Here is a 20,740-nt window from a genome sequence, read left to right on the forward strand (position 1 = left end):
ATAAAAAAAATATGTTAGAATCAAAAGAGCAGTGCTTTCCTGGTTTATTAAAATTTCAATGTTTTAGAAGAAAAGGTTAGTAAATTACTAGAGTGAGATAGTTTAACAGATACACTAGACTGATGCTAGCAACATCAAAATTATGTTATGAAATGTCACAGTAGAAATAGGGCAATGAGCATTAAACTTATTAATAGGGCACAAATTGTAATATGAAACATGAAATTATTTTTTTAAAAAGTGAGAGCGAGTGAAGGGCCTTTTTTATTCTTTTTCTTGAAAATTCTTCTCTTATCGACTTGTCACTTGGCTTCTTATTCTTACTCTTTGCTTAAAGGACACTTTGTCAGGGAGGCCTCCCCAAAATGCCTAACCAGACTATGTCCCCCTACTAGTCTCTCATTGACCCTGTACTTTTTCTTCATGACATTTACACAATTTATAATTTATTTGAGTAATTATTTGTCTCTCCCACTGAGACATGACGAGATTAATAACTTGCTGAAGTCACACAACCATTAAATAGCAGTAACAGAATTTGAATGCAGATCCGTCTGACTCTAAAGCCTGTGTTCTTCCTGCAGTGCCTCGTTGCCATAGGGAAGAGAAAAGATGGAAAAACTACTATGGTAGTTTAAATCAGAGACAACACCCAACTTGGGAGATCAGGGAAGAAATCATAAAAAATATAAAGTGGCATTTAAGCTGGGCCTTAAAGGTGAAGATGTTTTCAACCAGTGGAGATGAAAGGAGAGTTTTCTTTTTTTCCAGGTAGAAGATACAGCATAGTCAAAGACATATGCAAGTTAACAGTTTATTTAAAAAGACTTGAATTATAGGGCACGTTTTGTCTACACAGGTAGATGAAATTTTCAAAGAAAAAGTAAAATTACTACTAGTTATAGCCAATTTCAAGAACTCCTTCTTCTTTGAAGCATTATTTAAATAATTGCAATCCTAAGGAGGAATCTATCAAATGAGCAGGACTGTCCAAGGCAGTTCCTTAAGCTCTGGTCACCATGCTATCACCACGTAAACACCATGAGCCAATGCAGCCATTTAAAATGGAGCAAATGCAAAACTCTGCCAAACAAGGAAAAACTATGGATAAATAAGGCCAAATTGATCCTTTACCTTAGGGAGCTTGAATCACAGGGGGAGAAAGAGAGAGAGAAAGAGAGAGAGAGGGAGGAAGAGAGAGAGAGAGAGAGAGAGAGAGAGAGAGAGAGAGAGAGAGAGAGGGAGAGAGAGAGAGAGGCGCGAAAGGAGGGAGCAAGACAGAAGCAATTGACAAAAGAAGCAAAAACCAAAAGAAAGAATAAAAACAATATAAGTAGATGTCATGAGACAGTATAAATAAATAAATAAAAGATCTGAGTAAGCAGTGACCTAGTAACCCTAGAAAAAAGTTAATTGTAGAAGCTGGACATAGAGTAGCCAAACGAAAATAATGGTAATTGACTAAAGCAAGGAACCAACAATGTTTCCTGCAACATAATAGTTCAGTGGGGAAATTGTGTAGTACCCTGAATAACCCCTGAGTTGTTGTCCAGTCTCTCAGAGACCTGGCTATGTAGCTTAAATAACTGTCTTTCCTATGAGTATGAATAGCTTTATAACAATTTCTTCTTACTACCATGTATAGCTAACGATAATCTTTTATTACTTAAGTTTGCCTAAATGTGTCTTTGACTTCTGCAACCTAAAGTGCCTAACATGACACCTTTGCTTGGCTGGTAGATGATTAGATAGGAAACAGGAAGGGAAGAAAGGAAAAAGCAAGTATTAAGCCACATGTAGGTTTCCAAAAAAGGATACGTATGTATAACTCACTGAAGATGCACTTGCTAGATACATTGTCTGTGTGTGTTTGTATAAAATCAGATGAAATAAATAGGAAGAACTGGAGATAATAGAACAAATGAGCACAAATAGGAAATAACTATTCTTGCTACATTAAAAATAATCAATACAGAATATAATAAAAGAATAAGAACAAGCGTATTTAAAAACAATAGAATTTTTAGGAATGACAAGTGAATTTAGAAATTCAACAAGTGGGTTAAACAGATTAGAAATATTTTAAGAGAAATTTAGTGAATTAGAAAAGGATCTTACCTGGATTGTAACACAGAGATACAAAGACATGAGAAATATGAGAACATGGTGAATAACTATTTGCACAGAACTCAAGAGAATAGGAGAAAGTAAATATGGAAAGAAATATTTTTTTATATTTCCAGGAATGAAGAAATGTTAAAGAAGCTCATTGTTTCATTAATGACCAAAAAAATAGAGTCACAACCCAGCATATCACAATTAAACATCAAAGATAGAAAAATCTTAACGGTAGCTAGAAAAAGACCAAGTATGAAATAATAACAATTAGATCTTTCATCAATCATAGAAATGCCAAGAGACAATGAAATTATACCTCAAAGCACTGAGTAAAATTAATTATAAACCTTGTAACTCTATACCCAACTAAGTTATCATTCAAAAGTTAGGTCACAATAAAGATACATTTAGACAAAGTATGAGAATGGAGCCTCATTAAAAATGTCTCCAAATATGTACTTGGGTAAGAAGGAGAATGATCCAAGAAAGAAGTGGTAATTTTAAGCTAAGAAAGAAAAAAAAAAGTAAACATGTCGATATATGCAAAAGGCACCAACTGTGAAGACTACTAACTAGTAAAAATCTCTTTTTTGTTAATTTTGAGGTGAAAGCTTTGCCTTAGTCACTTATGTTCCTTCATTAGTGCCTAGCACAAAGTGGACTCAGTAAATACTTGATGATTAAATGAATATGGAATATGTATATGAAATAAGTATATCACCTCAATGTTGGGTCAAATTCGCTGCTTTGCTAATGAGGAAATTGGAAATACAGAAGACTAACATAGTATTGTATGACATACTGAACCTGATTTACCCCTAGAGAACAGGAAAGATATTACAAGTGTCAGGAAAATTATTATAGTTTCTCTTATTATTGTAGGTCTGAGTCTACAGACCAATAGAAAGTGCCCATATGCTGAAGAAATTGGTTGCTTATAAGATTTTTCTCTATTAGTTGTCTCTAGGCCCCCCCCCCCTCCATTTTCTAAACATCACAAAATTATGAAGTGGATATTCACTTTTCATTCAAAAAATAATTAATTAAACAATTTTATAAGCCTAATTCTGTATCAGGTCTTAAGGATGTAGCAATGAAGAAGACATGCCTAATTCTTGCTTTCACAGAGTTTATAGTCCAGCTGATAAGAAAGTCATTAAATGAGTTATTATACATTAGAAAAATGTAGAAAGTCAGCAAATGTATCCTATTGCTTACTGTGTCCTACATGCTATTATATGAAACACACATAAAAAAGATGATCTGTGCTCCAGTTTATAATATGTGATTCCAAGTAATTAAAAATATGTGAGGCAATATAATGATGTAATGATTACAGGGATAAAAGAAATCAAAGCATTTGAGAAATAGTGAAACTGCTAATACTCTTGACAAAAATAGAGAAGGGAATGGTAAGACATAAAAAGTTAATGTAGATTTCTCTATTTTAAATTCTGAGAAAAATCTTTTCTAGATATTCTATAATTTTTCAATTCAGCACAAAGCAAAAGATGATAGAAAATAATTTGGAAGTGTTATTCTTAATTTTTAGTTATGATTAAAATTTGGACATCAAACTTTTTTTTATCCATTATTCCCCCCCTCCCAGCACTAGAAATATAACATTTGATTTTTGACAACCTAGTAACATTTGTGGTTCTCTTCCTTTGACATTCTTTTGGCATGATTTGAACATTTTATACTTTGAAAATAAAAACAGATGCTTTCTTCAAAGAACATTCCCAACATACAAAAATAATAGTCAATGTCTGAAATGACTACTTTTAGGAATAGTACTGCACACTGTTGATCCTCTCAGTACTTTTTTTGGGGAAACAAACCCATGTCATTATACTTACCATCTAGACAAAATCTAAATCATGTCAATTAAAAAAAAAACACAAGTTGGTAGTACAATTAATATGTAAAACTACTTGATCTTGGTTCTCAAATAGAGAGCTCTTGCAAATATCTACCACCAAATTCTTAAAACTTCTGAGTAATAGTTACAGGAACAAATAATCTTTCTTCTTCTTTTTTAAATCAATAAAGAGAAGAACAAAATGACCAGGCTATTTGTACAGATCTTTACAAAATTAATACCAATGTGAAAACTGCTAATGTGCAGAACATACAATGCCAGATCACTTTAATTTTCACTTGCAGAAGCACACAAAGTATAAAGTAATAAGAAGTGGAGTAAAGAGGTAAAGGGATGCATTTCCTTTTTTTATGCCATAGATGAAATTTGAAATGCAGTCAGAATCAGGAAGATCTAGAGGACTTGGCTATGCTGAATTACTAATTTACTAAGAATCAGACCCAACTAAAGGTCACATTTAGAACAGAGGATCCTAAGATAATGAGGGAATTCCAGGCATTTAGAAATGTATTGGGTCCTGGGATTGGACGCTGTATTGTCTGTCTTTTATTCTCTTCAACTGGCTGAAATACTACCTGATTATTTTTTGTTCACTCATCTTTTCATTTCTGCACTTGATGAGTTTCTATTGGATGTTAGGGACTTTTCTTTAAATAACCATCACTTCTCCCCCTAAAAGGCTCTACTCAAAGGTCTCAATGTCTGTTACTTCTACCCAATCTCTCTCTTCAATAACTCAAACCCTTTTGCCACATCAAAATCAATTGTTCCCTTCTTTAGTTCTCATACTTTTTTGTTCATGATTCTATTATATACAGCACTTATCTCAGGACAATAGAAGAAGTTGCTTGTACGACTGTGTCCACATGAGTATGTGAGATCCTGGAAGACAGAGCTGTCAGCATTCTCCAGCAACAGTTCACGCTATATCTTTTTTAAAAAAATATGCTTTTACTGATTTCATAGAGGAAGGTAGAGGGAGAGATAGAAACATCAATGATAAGAGAGAATCATGATCACCTGCCTGCCTGTTGCACCCCCCACTCCCACAGGGGATGGAGCCGGTAACCCGGGCATGTGCCCTCACTAGGAATCAAACTGTGACCATCTGGTTCATAGGTCAAAGCTGAACCACTGAGCAATGCTGGCCAGGCAGTTCATGCTGTTTCCTAATCATCAGTAAGGGATCTAGAGATGGGTTACAAATAGGAGCACAAAGTCTAGAGTGAGATTACTAGCTTTCAATTCCAGCTCTACTTGACAAGAGACAAATTACCTAGCCTCTTTGTGCTTCATCTGTAAAATAAGGCTAAAATCCATCTGCCTGATGGATTGTTGTTCTTATTAAATGAGTTAATACATGAAAATAATTTAGGATAGTGCCTAGGATTCACTAAGTATTAGCTAACATGATTTATTATTATATTACCATTATAATTATTAAATTAGGCATGGCCACATCATTTGGGATGAAACATTCCCAGGTCCGCACTTGGCACTTTCAACTGAGAATAGCCAAATTTCTTTTAGGAGAAAGAAAGATTTTCAGGTTTTTGTCCCCCCCCCCCCCGCCCCCCCCCCCACACACACATTTCATTCTCTTCTGAGTTGGATTCATTGTACAGAATGTCTCTTGGAAAGATTACTTATTAAAATAAGAAATAAGTTTACTTATGAAATGTCACTTGATAATTTAGTTGGCATGAAGTTACCATGCTAACATGCACTGTGTATAGCAGATTGAACTCAAGAGATTTAAAGTGACAGAAGAATAAGTGCAGTAGCACAGGCAGTGGCAGTGGTGACTGTGACTCACTGGCAAGCCTTCTAAACTTGACAGTAGGTGTGACCATACCATTTTCCACCAGGGCGATAACCGAGCTCTCTGACATCATCATTTATTTCTTAATCATGGCAATGCTAATATAAAGAGTGCTTTATGGAGAAGATTGAGGAGGTAACATGTAGATTGTTGAAATAATAAAGGGATGGTAATCTAGTCTGATTAATTTCATCAGGAAAAAGTTTATGTTCCACTAAAGTAGGATAGCAATGTCTACTGATGAATGTTTTAATTTTTCTTTTGAAGGCTGTTGAAAACTGCCAAAAAAAGAGTGATTTCAGATACAAGTTGAGGCACGAGCCTCCAATGCTACTGTGAAAAAGATACTCCTTACATGCACCAATGCAGAAAATGATTATTACTCTCTTCGCTAAAAATCCCACAACTTCTATAGGAAGAACAGCTTGGAATGGAAGTATCAGCTTATCACCGATCACACTGTGTGGCTATGGAAAGGTATTCCTGGGGAGAAAGCCACACTCAGGGTTCTGTCTGGTGCACCTGATTGAGCTCTAGTTCTGGATAAGAGAGAATGCAATGCGTACAGTGTATTTGCACTTTAAAATTCACAGAGAACTTTCCAATAAATGGTCATAGCAAGAATTAGCTGTCGCTATTTTCCAAATGAGTAAATGAGGATCAGAGGACACAAGTGACTTACTCAAGTTCACAAAGCAAATGAAATAAATAGAATGTGAGGATTTTTGAGTCCGTATCTTGGGGAATCTCACTTATTCCTCAAGCAACTTTAATTTATACTGAGGACTTTGATGTTCAGGGTCTCCCTCCTCTTCAAAGTGAAGAGCAGAATATACTTGATTCTCAGTAACAATGAACAACTTAGACTTTCCCCACCTTTTTTCTCATTTTACTTTGGCTGGGAATGTACACATTTTTTTTATTGATTTATTTGTTCAACAAGCATTCATTAAGCTCTAGCTATGTACCTAGTTCATGAGTCAGAATAAAATTTGCATGAAAGTTTCAGGCAGGGAATAATAAGTATGCACATTTTAATCAACAATAATTAAATATATCTAAAAAACTTCCCCATCTCCTTTTTCCCACTCAAAAATCTACACTAATAAAAGAGAAATATGCAAATTAGCCATCAATCTGCTATGCCAAGCCACGCCTACCAGCCAATCAGGAGTGAGTATGCAAATTAACCCAACCAAGATGGCAGCCAGCCACAGAGCTGGAGCAAGTAGGAGGCTTGGGTTGTCCTGGCAATGGAGGAAGCCAAGCTTCCTGGCCGACCCTGGCCTCCGCTCAAGGCTACAAAGTTTCAATTATAGAAGATAAATAAATCCTAGATACTTGCTTCCAACCGGCCCTGGCCTCTGCTCAAGGAAGCACTGAAAAAAAAAGAAAAAGAAAAAGAAAAAAAGGAGGGGCTGGGACCTTGGGTCACCGGGGGGTGATCAGGCCAGGATGGGATGGCAGGGGCCATTGGGGGTAAGCAGACCAGCAGGGGGGCCAGTTGGGGGTGAGCAGGCCGTCAGTGGGGGTCAGTTGGAGGTGATCAGGACAGCGGTGGGGGGACAGTTTGGAGTGAGCATGCCAGCAGGGAGTCTGTTGAGGGTGAGCAGGCCAGTGGGGAGGGAAGGTGGGGGCTAGCAGGCCAGCAGGGGGGGCAGTTGAGGGTGAGCAGGCCAGCAGGGGGACCATTGGGGGTGATCAGGCTGGCGGGGGGGGCATTTGGGGGCAAGCAGGCCGGCGGCAGGGGGCAGTTGGGGGCGAGCACACTGGCACAGGGGGCAGTTGGGGGTGATCAGGCTGGCGGGGGGGGGCATTTGGGGGCGAGCAGGCCGGCAGTGGGGGCCAGTTGGGGGCGAGCAGGCTGGCAGGCAGAGTGGTTAGGGGCAATCAGGCAGGCAGGCAGGCAGGTGAGCAGTTAGGAGCCAGCAGGCCTGGATTGTGAGAGGGATGTCCGACTGCCGGTTTAGGCCCGATCCCTGTAAACCGGCAGTAGGACATCCTTCGAGGGGTCCCAGATTGGAGAGGGTGCAGGCCGGGATGAGGAACATCCCCCACCCCATGTACAAATTTCGTGCACCGGGCCTCTAGTTGATATTATAAGCCTCCTGTTATTTTTTCATTATCAGTGAATTAATAATCTATTTTGTGAATTTGAATCTAAACCCCAATGATCTGAAAAGTGATTGGTATATTTGATTTTGGCATCAGATTGGAAACTGTGAGTGAATATCAATATTATTTTAAGAAAAAAATAATTGGTAGGGTTATGTTTGCTAAACAAAAATAACAATGATCATCATCATAAGTATTATTCACTTCCACTTCAAGATGAGAAAGATGAAGTTCTGTTCAAGTTTTCATAGAAAGTAAGTTGTAGACCAAAAGTTAAACTAATATATTTTATTAAACTAGATTTAATTTAACAATTAAGATTACATGGTGATTTCCTTGATGTATTGACAGAATGGAAAGAGCAACGGAATACAGATTAGCTCTTACATAGAATATGGACAGCTTATTGAGGAAAATAAATCAGACTTCTTACTCAAAGAGATGTCTAGCATCAATCCTGTTTTTAAGGCTACACAAATCAAATATACATTAATTCTGCAAAGTCTAGACCACAGCCATTTTTTCAAAATTAAGTGCATAAGTCTTTTTTTTTTTTTTTTTGCTGAAGAGCTTGAGAGTTTTAATATGTAGTTTCCCATTTTTTAAGATATTTAATTAATAAAAATATTTTATCAGAGTTTTACTTTTATTCACAGCATCCCTGAAGAATGAGGGAGGAAATAGATATTATTTCAATTTGAAGATGAATAAACTAAAGTACTGGGAGGGCAATGTGTTTTTCTAATTTATTTTAGTGTTGATATTGGACCATATTGGTATGGGAGAGTCATGGTTCATGAGACCAAACATCAACTTTTTACTAACACTGATGTTATTTCACTGACTACAAACTTTGTAAAAGCAGAACCTTTCTGATCTATGTGCATTTTATTTATTTTATACATTAACCTTGAAAAAGTAGTTACTAAATGCCTTCCCAGGTAGGAAACTGTGAGAAGCACTGTGGGCTCAGTCATGAGTAAGGAAGTCACAGCAGTGGCCTCACAATATGTATCATCTAGAGGAGTGCATCTAATAAAACTATGATCCACATGTTATCTTCTATAGCAACGTTAAAAAACAAACAGGTATAGTTAATTTTAATACTGTATTTAACACAAAAATATTGAAAACATTACCATTTCAATGTATAATGAACATGCAAAATTTTTAGATACATTCAATTCGTTTCTCATACTAAGTCTATATGTATATATCTATCTACATTATATAATTCTACACTTGCATCAGCTTTTTCTACTTGCCACACAATCATAACTTCAGACTACAATAAATAAGAAGGTTTTTCATTACAAATATAGGCTTCTTAAACCATGTTGTTACTCAATCACTTACTAGTCTATAAGCTTCATGAACACAGAGGCTCTATCTGTTTCTCTCCCCAATCTATTCTTAGTACTGAGTATAATGCCCTGGTATATAGCAGCCTCTCCCGAATCACTTTTTTAAATAAATGAGCTTTAAAATGTAATTTCATTGTTCTATTTTCTCTTTATTAAAGAATTCTATCATCATCAATAAAGTTTTATTAGAGGCTGATATGAGCCATAAAAATACTCATTAGAGAGAACTCAAATCTTTTAGTGGCATTTACTAAAATGGGGTTTTATATACACATATATGAATATTATCACTTTTACTATATAATTTGTCATAGCCCCAGTATGTTTTTCATATCATATCTTCCTGAAAACACTTACATTGTTTCTGTTCTACATCTTCATGTAACTTCTATCTAAACAGTGTTATTTCCCCAAGTTTGCTGAGGAGGAACCTGAGACAGAAAAGTTATTTTCTTAAAGGCAGATTCCCAATTATGCCTCAAATTCACGAGCTTCCAAACTCTAGATTAGTACTGACGTTGCCATAAATTAGGCTGTACCTTTGAAGAAACTGTTGACACGCTCTGTGCCTCAGTTTCTTCAGTTACCAGATAAGGTTTTTTCACTGGATGACCTCTAGAATACCCTCTAGTCCCAAGTCCTCATTTTCAGCACCAGAAAATTCTGGACTTTCTTGTGAATAATAAAAACAAAAAAAATGTGACTTTTCACTGCTCTTCTTTCCAATATGAGAGACAGAACTAGTTAATGTCTGATGGAAAAGATAAGGTGCCAACATGTGAGTATCGAGTGGGGAAAAAGAAAGGGAGACGAGATGAGGGTGAATTTAATGTTAGCCTGCTAGTATAAACTCTTTATGGGGAAAAATATCATGAAATATTTTATGTTGACACAACCTACGAGAATTTTGCAATTTCTTGCCTTAAGGAAGTTGCTCAAAGTTAAATTTCAAGGGCCTTGAGGTATGCTACTTAAAAAATTGAAGACTTGCCGAAGCCGGTTTGGCTCAGTGGATAGAGCGTCGGCCTGCGGACTCAGGGGTCCCGGGTTCGATTCCGGTCAAGGGCATGTGCCTTGGTTGCGGGCACATCCCCAGTGGGGTTTGTGCGGGAGGCAGCTGATCGATGTTTCTCTCTCATCGATGTTTCTGGCTCTCTGTCCCTCTCTCTTCCTCTCTGTGAAATATCAATAAAATATATTTTAAATAAATAAATAAATAAATAATTGAAGACTTAGTCAACTTTTTATATTTTACTAGAAGCCCGGTGCACAAAATTCGTGCAAGGCGGGGGGTTGTCACTCAGCCCAGCCTGTACCCTCTCCAATCTGGGACTCCTGGAGGGATGTCCGACTGCCCGTTTAGGCCCGATCCTGGTGGGATCGGGCCTAAACGGGCAGTCGGACATCCCTCTCACAATCCAGGACTGCTGGCTCCCAACTGCTTGCCTGCCTGCCTTCCTGATTGCCCCTAACCGCTTCTGCCTGCCAGCCTGATCACCCCCTAGCCACTCCGCTGCCAGCCTGGTTGATGCTTAACTGCTCCCCTGCCAGCCTGTTTGCTCCCAACTGCCCTCCTCTGCCAGCCTGGTCACCCCTAACTGCCCTCTCCTGCAGGGTTGATCACCTCCAACTGCCTTCCCTTGCAAGCCTGGTCCCTCTCAACTGCCCTCCCTTGCAGGCCGGGTGCCTCCCAACTGCCCTCTCCTGCTGGCCATCTTGTGGTGGCCATCTTGTGTCCACATGGGGGCAGGATCTTTGACCACATGGGGGCAGCTATATTGTGTGTTGCAGTGATGATCAATCTTTATATTACTCTTTTATTAGATAGGATAGAGGCCTGGTGCATGGGTGGGGGCCAGCTGGTTTGCCCTGAAGGGTGTCACAGATAAGGGTGGGGGTTCCCTTGGGGTGTGGGGTGGCCTGAGCGAGGGGCCTGTGGTGGTTTTCAGGCCGGCCACACCCCCTGGCAACCCAAGGGGAGGCCCTGGTATCTGGAATTCATTTTCCTTCTACAATTGAAACTTTGTAGCCTGGGGAGGCAGCCATTTCTGGGGCGGCAGCCATTTCTGTGGCAGTTAATTCACCTTCTACAATTGAAACTTTGTAGCCTTAAGCGGGTGAGCCCAGCCAGGGTGTGCGGAAAGCTTTGCTTACCCTCTTGCCGCCGGCAACCCTGGCCTGCTCTCTCAAGCTCCATTCTGTCGCCATTTGTTTGAATTTGTTTACCTTCTATAATTGAAACTTTGTAGCTTGAGTGGAGGCTTAGGCCTGCAATGGCTATGAAAGCTTGGCTTGCTCTGTTACCTGGGAAACCTTGCTCTCTGTGGCTGTAGCCATCTTGGATTGGGGTTAATTTGCATACTCGCCCTGATTGGCTGGTGGGCGTGGCTTGGCTGGTGGGTGTGGCTTATGTAGCGGAGTGATGGTTAATTTGCATATTACCATTTTTATTAGAGAGGATTAGCATAACTAAAAAGAATATAGTTTTATGAAATCATGTCATAAGACAATTGCTATATGATCTTTAAATCTTGATCTGAATAAATGCATAATTAAGTTTTATTCCTTAAACTATGGATAATATTAAGATAGAGGCAACCAAAACTAGGAGCTTCCTATAAGCTTTTTCCTATGTCTTTAGCTATTTAATTAACTTAAGAGAAACCACTGAAAAGAAATCTTAATACATTTGGTAAATAAAAAGATGTACGGCTTCAGAAGGTCCAAAAAGACAAATAATTTACCACTGGAATTCTGTGAAATAACAACTGCAGAAGTTGTATTTTTGTCGAGGGAAACTTTCATCATGGAATACAGCTGTGAGACAACTTTGACTTCAAACAGAAAGGCTATAATAAAGCGCCTCCTAGCTAGACGTAGGTTCAAGAGGTTTATGGTGGCAAACAGCAAAAAAAGATGAAATGTTTCAATAAGCCCCTCAGGCTGATTTAGTTTAGCATTCACAAAGTGGAATAACCTATACATCACATACCCTTTGTTAGCCGGTTGTTTAGAATAGATGTATGAGTCACTGGATTTTATTTTAGCAGTTGGGCAATGCAATTCTCCTTTCACCCAAAATATTAAAATGCAGAAATGTGAAACTGAAAGGTAATGTCAGATCTTATACAGGATGCTTATCAAGCACTGTGATGAATCAAGAAATTTTTCTGCTCTTGTCATTCCACGTTTCACCTTGGTAGGCACAAATGATAAATTATCTCATGTAAAAAAAAAAACTATTATTAAACTAATCAGCAAACTACAGTATATTTTAAAATTGTGTGTGGGGGAGAGGTGTTGGGGTTGAGGAGGAAGCTTGCAAAACCAAAGATTTTAAGCAAGATTCACTCCTGCATTATTTTAAGTATAAATGAAACCCTTTGGGAGTTTGGGGGATTAATATATATATATATATATATATATATATATATATATATATATATATATATATATATATTCTTTTTTTTCTCCCTCTCAGACACTGTTCAGAATTAATGAGGGTACCTGCAACGATGCTGGCAAGCTGCTGGGTTCTGGTGATGGGGTAGATGCTGCGTGCCTGAACGATCGCTGAAGCGATTTTCTTGGCATGCCTCTCCTCCCCGTATGTTCTCAGGATGGATGCAAGTGCCTGTTGATCTAAAGCGTTCACAACATCAGCTGCAGTGGGCATGTCAGGGTACCTACGCACAAGAAGAACCAATTAGTTCATTGACGTCAGTTTCATTGACAAAAGGTGAAACTTCAGAGTACTGAGACATAAAGTCAGGCATACAAACATAGGCTAAGAGAGCTTCTGAGGTTTTTAAAGTCAGAGACTGAAGTCTTACAGGGATAAAATAAACTTTCCGTCATTAGGGCAAGTGGGGACTCTGTGTGTGAGGTTCGTCAAGGTCAAGGGCATCAGGAAATTAAAATAGTTTACTAACTTTTAATTCACAAAGAAGTGACTGCTCATGCAGATTTCCCCTAAACTAAAATAGCAGAAATATATGGATTTAGTTTGTTCAAAACTTAAATTGTTGCTTGAACTTTTTTCTGTATACAAGAAACAAGGGTACTGACTTTTACTTAAGTGAGCCTCAATCTCAGGAACTTAAATAAACCCGAGACTGTCCAGTAACCAACTACTTATATTATTGGAGTACAAACTGACTTAGAAAATCATTACAGGAGTCCCACCTTATCCCAGGGAATACATCCAAGACCCCTAGCAGAAACTTGTAAAACCACGATAGAACCGAGTCCTATACATACTGTTTTTTCCTATACATACATACATATATACATACATACATACATACACTTTATTGCACCTCTTTGGTGTATGCAAATTACCAGCATCACTACTCTTGCACTTTGGGGTCATTATTAAGTAAAATAAAGGTTACTTGAACACAAGCACTGTGATACCACTTTAGTTGATGATAACCTAAATGGCTACTAAGCAACTAATGAGTGGTTAGCATATATAGCATAGATATGCTGGACAAAGGAACGATTCACATCCCAGGCAAGAGAATGTGGGATTCCACAAGATTTCATCTTGCTCTGCAGAATGGTGCACAATTTAAAGCTTATGAATTGTTTATTTCTGCTGTTTTCCAATTAATAGTTTCAGGCCATGGTTGACCTCAGGTAACTGAAAGAGAAGAAAGTGAAACCAGGGATAAGGAGAACTACTGTACAAGAAGATACTGCTGGTAAGCTTCCCTCACAAAAACTAAAACAATCTTAATGATAATAATGTGTATTATTTCAAATGTTTAACAATATTGGCTTCTACCTCCATGACAAAAGACATCATGAAATAACACTTGGTAATCAACAAACAGTACTAAACAAGCCTAGATGGTAATTTCAGGTGAAGAAGACAAAGAAATATCAAACTGTGCCCAAATAAATCATAGTACCAGGAAACAGAATTCACTTTGTCAGACCGGCTTAACTTACCTTAGAAAAATGGATCCAGGAATTCTAAGTGATGAGTTAACCAAGACCTTACTTATTAGAAAGATAGCTTTGCTAATAGTAGTTACTACTCCTGTAGTTAATATATTCGATTGATTGTTGGTACCACATTGTGAGAAATTTAAATAACAAAGATTTGGCATCTTTAAGATATGAGGATCAGATCAGATTTAAGAAACACTTAAATCCTTCCTTAAATATACTTCATTGCACCTCATTTGAATGCCTAGGTCCTCCAGGAGAAAATTTTGTTGCCCTTGGCTTGTACCCTATTTTGCCATAACCTTCATCTCTCTCTCTCTCACTTCCTCTCTCAAGTCTTGTTTTTGTTTTTTTTCCTGCCTGCCATGGCACCCCCAGACCAATGAACATCCTATACAGTAGTCTGGTTTCTATCTCAATAGGCTTTGCTCCTTCAATAATAGCTTTAAGGATAAAGATTTGGTCTTTAGAGTCAAACTGAATGTTTAGAATCCAGGCTTTACTATTGAGTAAGCTTGTAATATAGTGGAGCCTCAATTTCCTCAATGTCTAACCTGTGAATGAAAGTAACAATGCTTACCTCATAGAATTGTTGAGAGTTAAGGGTGCATATAATCATAAAACACATAATATCATAGCCCATAGGGAAGCTCAATGCCTGTCCATGTCCCTTAGATTTTTCCCCTTCTTGGATTTGCCAATCATCATTTTTGGCATAATCAACTAAATCCCTGCTAGATCTTACCTAGTTGTGAATTCAACTGCCCAAACCACTAAGTATTAGAGTGAACCTTGTGAACGATGATAAACTCAGACTCCATAGTATGGATTTCACCTCAAATCAGACAGTTCTAAAATTAGTAAGGATGTACTTAGCAATTTTTGATAATACCTTTCTACTTTCAAGTATGAAAATAAAAAATATTTTGCTCAAATATAGTTCAGTGGAAATAGGCATAATTTTATTTTATCTAATGTTAGTGCTACAAGGCCAAAGGGGGAACACACTGAAAGTCAGAGGACTTCTAGGAGGCTTCAGAATAGACATTTATATGGTGTAGAAGTCAAGATACAGCCCTAGCTGGTTTGACTCAGTGGATAGAGTGTCGGCCTAAGGGTCCCCGGACCAAAGGTTAAGGACACATACCTTGGTTACAGGCTCCTCCCCGGCCCGGGCCCTGGTTGGGGCTCCTGCAGGAGGCAACCAATCGATATGCTACTCTCACATTGATGTTTCTCTCTGTCTTTCCTTCTCTCTTCTACTCTCCCTAAAAAACAATGGAAAAATATCCTCAAGTGAGGAATATCAAAAAGTCAAGATACAGAATCTGTCCCCCACCCCAACTTAATAGGTTAAGGAATTTCATTGGTCTTCCAGAGATCACGGACTTACAAAGAAAATATTAACCTAAGTGAGAATTTATTTATTGCCTTATAGTGAAGACTACACCTGACAACAGGGCTGTACCCACAGGTCCTTGAACCTGTGATTTTTTTTCTACTACATGAAACCCTATTATAATAACCTAAAAGCTGTTGTTGAATTTGGGCTAGCACAAATTAAACTATGCTGTAAGATTCTAATGTTCAACAGCAACAGGTTAAGAAAGCCTGTTGCATCCACATTCAACACAGGAACATATCAGCCTCCATGATTTGACTGATCACTTCCCCTCTCCCATAACACCACTTGGATTAGCGATGCACTTGTTTACATCTCTGACTCTTCTTTTTGTATAAATTCATGTGAACCAACTCCCACTTTCTGAATGGCACATACTTTCTCCAGATCTGTTAGTAACTGTGGCTAAGTTACAGTCTATGCTATCTCAAAAGAAGCCTACCTGCTTTTTAAGATATTTTTTCAACTCTAATCTCATCCATTACATATTAAGAGTTTAATTCTCAAAGGCAATCTTATTGTCATGTTCTTAGGGGAGAATCTCAGGAACCCTGATTCTCACACTAAAATTTGCTGACAAATCTTTACATTAACAATATGGGGGCTTACTACTCTTAACTAGAAGCTTTGTTCATTGTATTTCAGAAGGCATCCTCCTTAGCAAGACATCAAGAACAGCCAAAATTTGCTTGAGATTTTAGTACCTCTGCTAAACCTCAATCTCCAAACATGAAAAAATATTTGACCTTCACTATTAGTCACTGGTTTTTAAAAGATTTTTATTATTTTCTTTTATGATCACATTCTTCATTCTATGAATGCCAACTTGAGCAAAGAAGGTTTAAGACTGAGAATAAAAAGACTCTGACAAGTATGGGTCACAATCTCTGTTAAAAGGTCATATCAAAGCACGACTATCCATAAAAAAGATCATCAGTGTGAACGTTATCCTCCTCACTAGTTTGTGTAGACAGCAATGGTTTTTCTTTCAGAATCCCAAATCTAGAGAAACACTAAAAACTTTAATGAGTATCAAACAAAACTGATTTATTATATATGGATAGTGTTGGGTGTGGGTGTGTAATGGGAATTCTGCAGTCTTAAAGGGAAATTAAATTCAGAGTGCTTTTGAGAAATCGATTTCTTGTTGTGTGGAGAAATGCTTTATTGATACTCACCTGTCACCATCCATTCTCATGTCCAAAGGGCCATCATTCCGAAGGGAAAAACCTCTTTCAGGAGCATCAAATTGCATGGAGGAACATCCAAGATCGAAAAGAACTCCATCCAACGTCCCTGGCTGCACTCCAGCTTTCATTAATAAGCCTTCGGCCTGGCTGAACTGGCCTAGCATAGCTCGGATCTGTTTACTGTGGACAAACCCAGGAGATGGAGAAAACACTGCTGTTACACAAAAGTCTTTTCTAAGGTCTATGGTCAATGGAAGCAGCACATCCTATTATTAAATGATTTAACCAATACACATTTACTAAGGCCAACCACACGCTTAATACTATATAAAGAAAGGTAGGTATGGAAACTCTACATCTTTCGTTCCAACACCAGAGTTGATTTAATGTAATTTTATTCTTGCTAATGAACACAATTTGTTTTATACCTTTGTGAAGGTATACAATATGTTGATAAATTTAAAAATCTCCTTTGTCAGACCAGGTATTTCATTTTTTTCTTTAAAAAAATATTAAATCTATGTGTCAGGAAAAGAAGCATATACAAATCTATAAAAAGAATAAATTTAGAGATAACAAATGCTGGTAAGGATGTGGAGAAAAGGGAACCCTTGTGTACTGTTGGTTTGAATGTAAACTAATATAGCCACTGGTATAGAGGTTCCTAAAAAAAATAAAATTAGACCTACCATGTGATTCAGCAATTCCTCTTATAAGAATATATCCAAAGGAAATGTAAACACCATTGTGAACAGTTATCTGCATCCCCCCCCCATGTTTATAACAGCATTATTTGCAATAGCCACGACATGGAAACAACTTAAGTGTCCATCAGTGAATGAATGGATAAAGAAGTTACGAAATATTATTCTGCCATAAAAAAATAAGAAAATCCAGCCATTTGCAACAACATGGATGAAATAATGCTAAGTAAAATAGTTAAGAAAGACAAATTATGTATGATCGCATTTATATGTGGAGTCTAAAAAAAAGAGGAACCCAAATTCATAGAAAAAGAGATCAGATTCATGGTTATTAGAGGCAAGGGATGGGATAGGGATTTTGGATGAAGCTGGTCAAAAGGTACAAACTTTCAGATAAGTAAGTACTAGGGATGTTTGTACAACTGATTACTACGGGTAGTTTACACTGATGTATGGTATATATGAAACCTGTTAAGAAAGTAACTCCTGCCCTGGCCGGTGTGGCTCAGTTGGTTGGAGCATCATCCCATGCACCTAAAGGTCACAGGTTCAATTCCTGGTCAGGGCACATACCTAGGTTGTGGGTTTGACCCCCCAGTCAGGCGCATGTGGAAGGCAGCCAATGGATGTTTCTCTCTCACATTGGTGTTTTTATTTCTCTCTCTCTGAAAAAGTCAATAAATGTGTCTTCAGGTGAGGATTAAAAAGAAAGTAACCCCTAAGAACTCTCATTCCAAGGAACAGTATATATAAGTCAAATCATTATACTGTACAACTTAAACTTATACAGCAATGTATGTCAATCATTATCTCATAAATTTAATGAGTAAGCCAATTTAAATACAATAATAAAACAGAAATCACCAGAAAAAGATGTCAAACATCTTTAAGCCAACCATGTTAACTTTCTCCATATTTTCCCTATAATTTACAATATCAATGCTGTGAAGCTGCATATCTGAAGAATGAAACTGTATCTAAAATAAATGCCTTCTTGCAGAAGCAATGTTTCAGCTCTCAGCAGGGAATCTGGAGTGAATGAGCATTCAAAATCAACAGAATGGCAAGAAGTTGGGATCACCTTGCAGCTATACTAGTTCTCCTTCCTACACAAAGTGAGATGCTGCCTTCAGGGATCTCCTGAAGCCTTAGGGCAACTGGCATGCATTTGGAAAGGGAATGAGAAGAGAAAAATTGGGCAACATTCCCAAGACCTCATTCCCTCCATCTACAGGTGGATGGGGTGAGTGTGTTCTGACTGCTCCATTGACAAGCCATCCTCCCATCTCATACTCTTTCCTTGGATCTTCCTATTCTGTGACACACAACAATATTGAAATTATGCAGCCAATTAATTACCCTACAATGTTCCCTGAGTGTTCAAGGGAAAGGAGGAATTATACATCTCTCACTTTAAGTGAGAAGCTATATATGATTAAGCTTAGTGAGGAAGGAATGTCAATACTGAAATAGTCCTAAAGGTAGGCCTCTTGCATCAGTTAGCCAAGTTGTGAATTCAAAGGAAAAGTTCTTGAAAAAATTAAAAATGCTACTCCAGTGGAACACACAAATTATAAGAAATTAAAACAGCCTGATTGATGATGTGGAGAAAGTTTTAGTGGTCTAGATCAGCGGTCACCAACCGGTGGTCCGCGGACCACTGGTGGTCTGTGAGGTCCGAAAAGTTGGCGACCGCTGGTCTAGCCACAACATTCCCTTAAGCCAAAACCTAATCTAGAGCAAGGCCCTATGTCAATTCAATTCCATGAAGGCTGAGAGAGGTGAGGAAACTGCAGAAGAAAAGTTTGAAGCTACCAGAGTTTGGTTCATGAAGTTTATGGGAAAAAGCCATCTCCATAACACAAAAGTGCAAGGTGAAGCAGCAAATTATCCAGATCTTGCTAACATAATTAATGAAGGTGGCTAGACTAAACAACAGATTTTCAATGGAGGAGGAACAACCTTCTATTGAAAGATGATGGCTCTTTGGATGTTAACAGCTAGAGAGGAGAAGTCAATGCCTGGCTTCAAAGCTTCAAAGGACAGGCTGACTCTCTAGTTAAGGGCTAATGCACCTGGTGACTGTGAGATAAAGCCAATGTTCACTTACCACTCCAAGAATCCTAGGGCCTTAAGAATTATGCTAAATCTTCTCTGCCTGTGCTCTAAAAAGAAAACAACAAAGCCTGGATGATAGCACATCTGCTTACAATATGGTTCACTGAATATTTTAAGCTCACTGTTGAGACAAACTGCTTAGAAAAAAGATTCCTATCAGAATATTAGTGTTCACTGACAATTTACCTGGTCATCTAAGAGCTCTGATGGGATGTACAAGGAGATTAATGCTGTCTTTATGTCTGCTAACACAACACCCATTCTGCAGTCCATGGGTCAAAGAGTAATTCTGAATTTCAAGTTTTATTAAGAAATACATTTTGTGAAGCTGCCATAGACAGTGATTCCTCTGGTAGATCTGGGCAAGGTAAATTGAAAACTTTCTAAAAAGGATTCACCATTTTAGATGTCATTGAGAACACCTATGATTCATAGGAAGAGATCAAAATATCTTCATTAACAGGAGTCTGGAAGACGTTGATTCCAACCCTCATGGATGACTTTGAGGGGTTTAGTACTTCAGTGGAGGACGTAACTGTAGATGTCATGGAAATAGCAAGAGAACTAGAATTAGAAGTGGAGCATAAACATGTGGCTGAATTGCTGCAGTCTCATTATAACACTTTAATAGATGAGGAGCTGCTTCTTTTAGATGAGCAAAGTGGTTTGTTGAGATGGAATCTACTTCTGGTGAAGATATTGTGAAGTCTATTAAAATGATAACACAGGATTTAAAATATTACATAAACTTAGTTGATAAAGCAGCAGCAGGGTTTGGAGGATTGACTTCAAATTTTAAAGTTCTATTGTGGGTTAAATGCTACCAAGAAGATTGTATGCTATAAACAAATTGTTTGTGAAAGAAAGAGTTCGATGCATCAAACTTCACTGTAGTCTTATTTTAAGAAAATGCCACAGCCACCTCAACATTTAGCAACCACCACCTGACCAGATCGGTCAGCAGCCATTGATAATGACCCTCCACCAGTAAAAAGATCCCAAATTGCTGAAGACTCACATCATGGTAAGCATTTTGCTTTAACAGAAAAGTATTTTTTAAATTATAATA

At 37.9% G+C, this 20,740-nt stretch overlaps 1 protein-coding gene across 3 annotated transcripts in view; it reads right to left on the reverse strand.

Annotated features, from left to right (window-relative positions):
- The window catches only part of METTL15 (methyltransferase 15, mitochondrial 12S rRNA N4-cytidine), a 218,887-nt gene that overhangs the window by 65,453 nt on the left and 132,694 nt on the right, over nucleotides 1–20,740 (reverse strand). For all 3 annotated transcript variants that reach the window (XM_079786927.1, XM_079786926.1, XM_079786925.1), the window contains exons 4-5: nucleotides 16,838–17,029; nucleotides 12,809–12,987 (exon numbers count right to left, since the gene is read on the reverse strand). In XM_079786927.1, the coding sequence (XP_079643053.1) occupies nucleotides 12,809–12,987; nucleotides 16,838–17,029 (371 nt within the window). The remainder of the gene's footprint in view (nucleotides 1–12,808; nucleotides 12,988–16,837; nucleotides 17,030–20,740) is intronic.

The sequence above is a fragment of the Cnephaeus nilssonii genome, assembly GCF_951640355.1.
Source record: "Cnephaeus nilssonii genome assembly, chromosome: 13".
In the NCBI taxonomy this organism is placed as follows: domain Eukaryota; kingdom Metazoa; phylum Chordata; class Mammalia; order Chiroptera; family Vespertilionidae; genus Cnephaeus; species Cnephaeus nilssonii.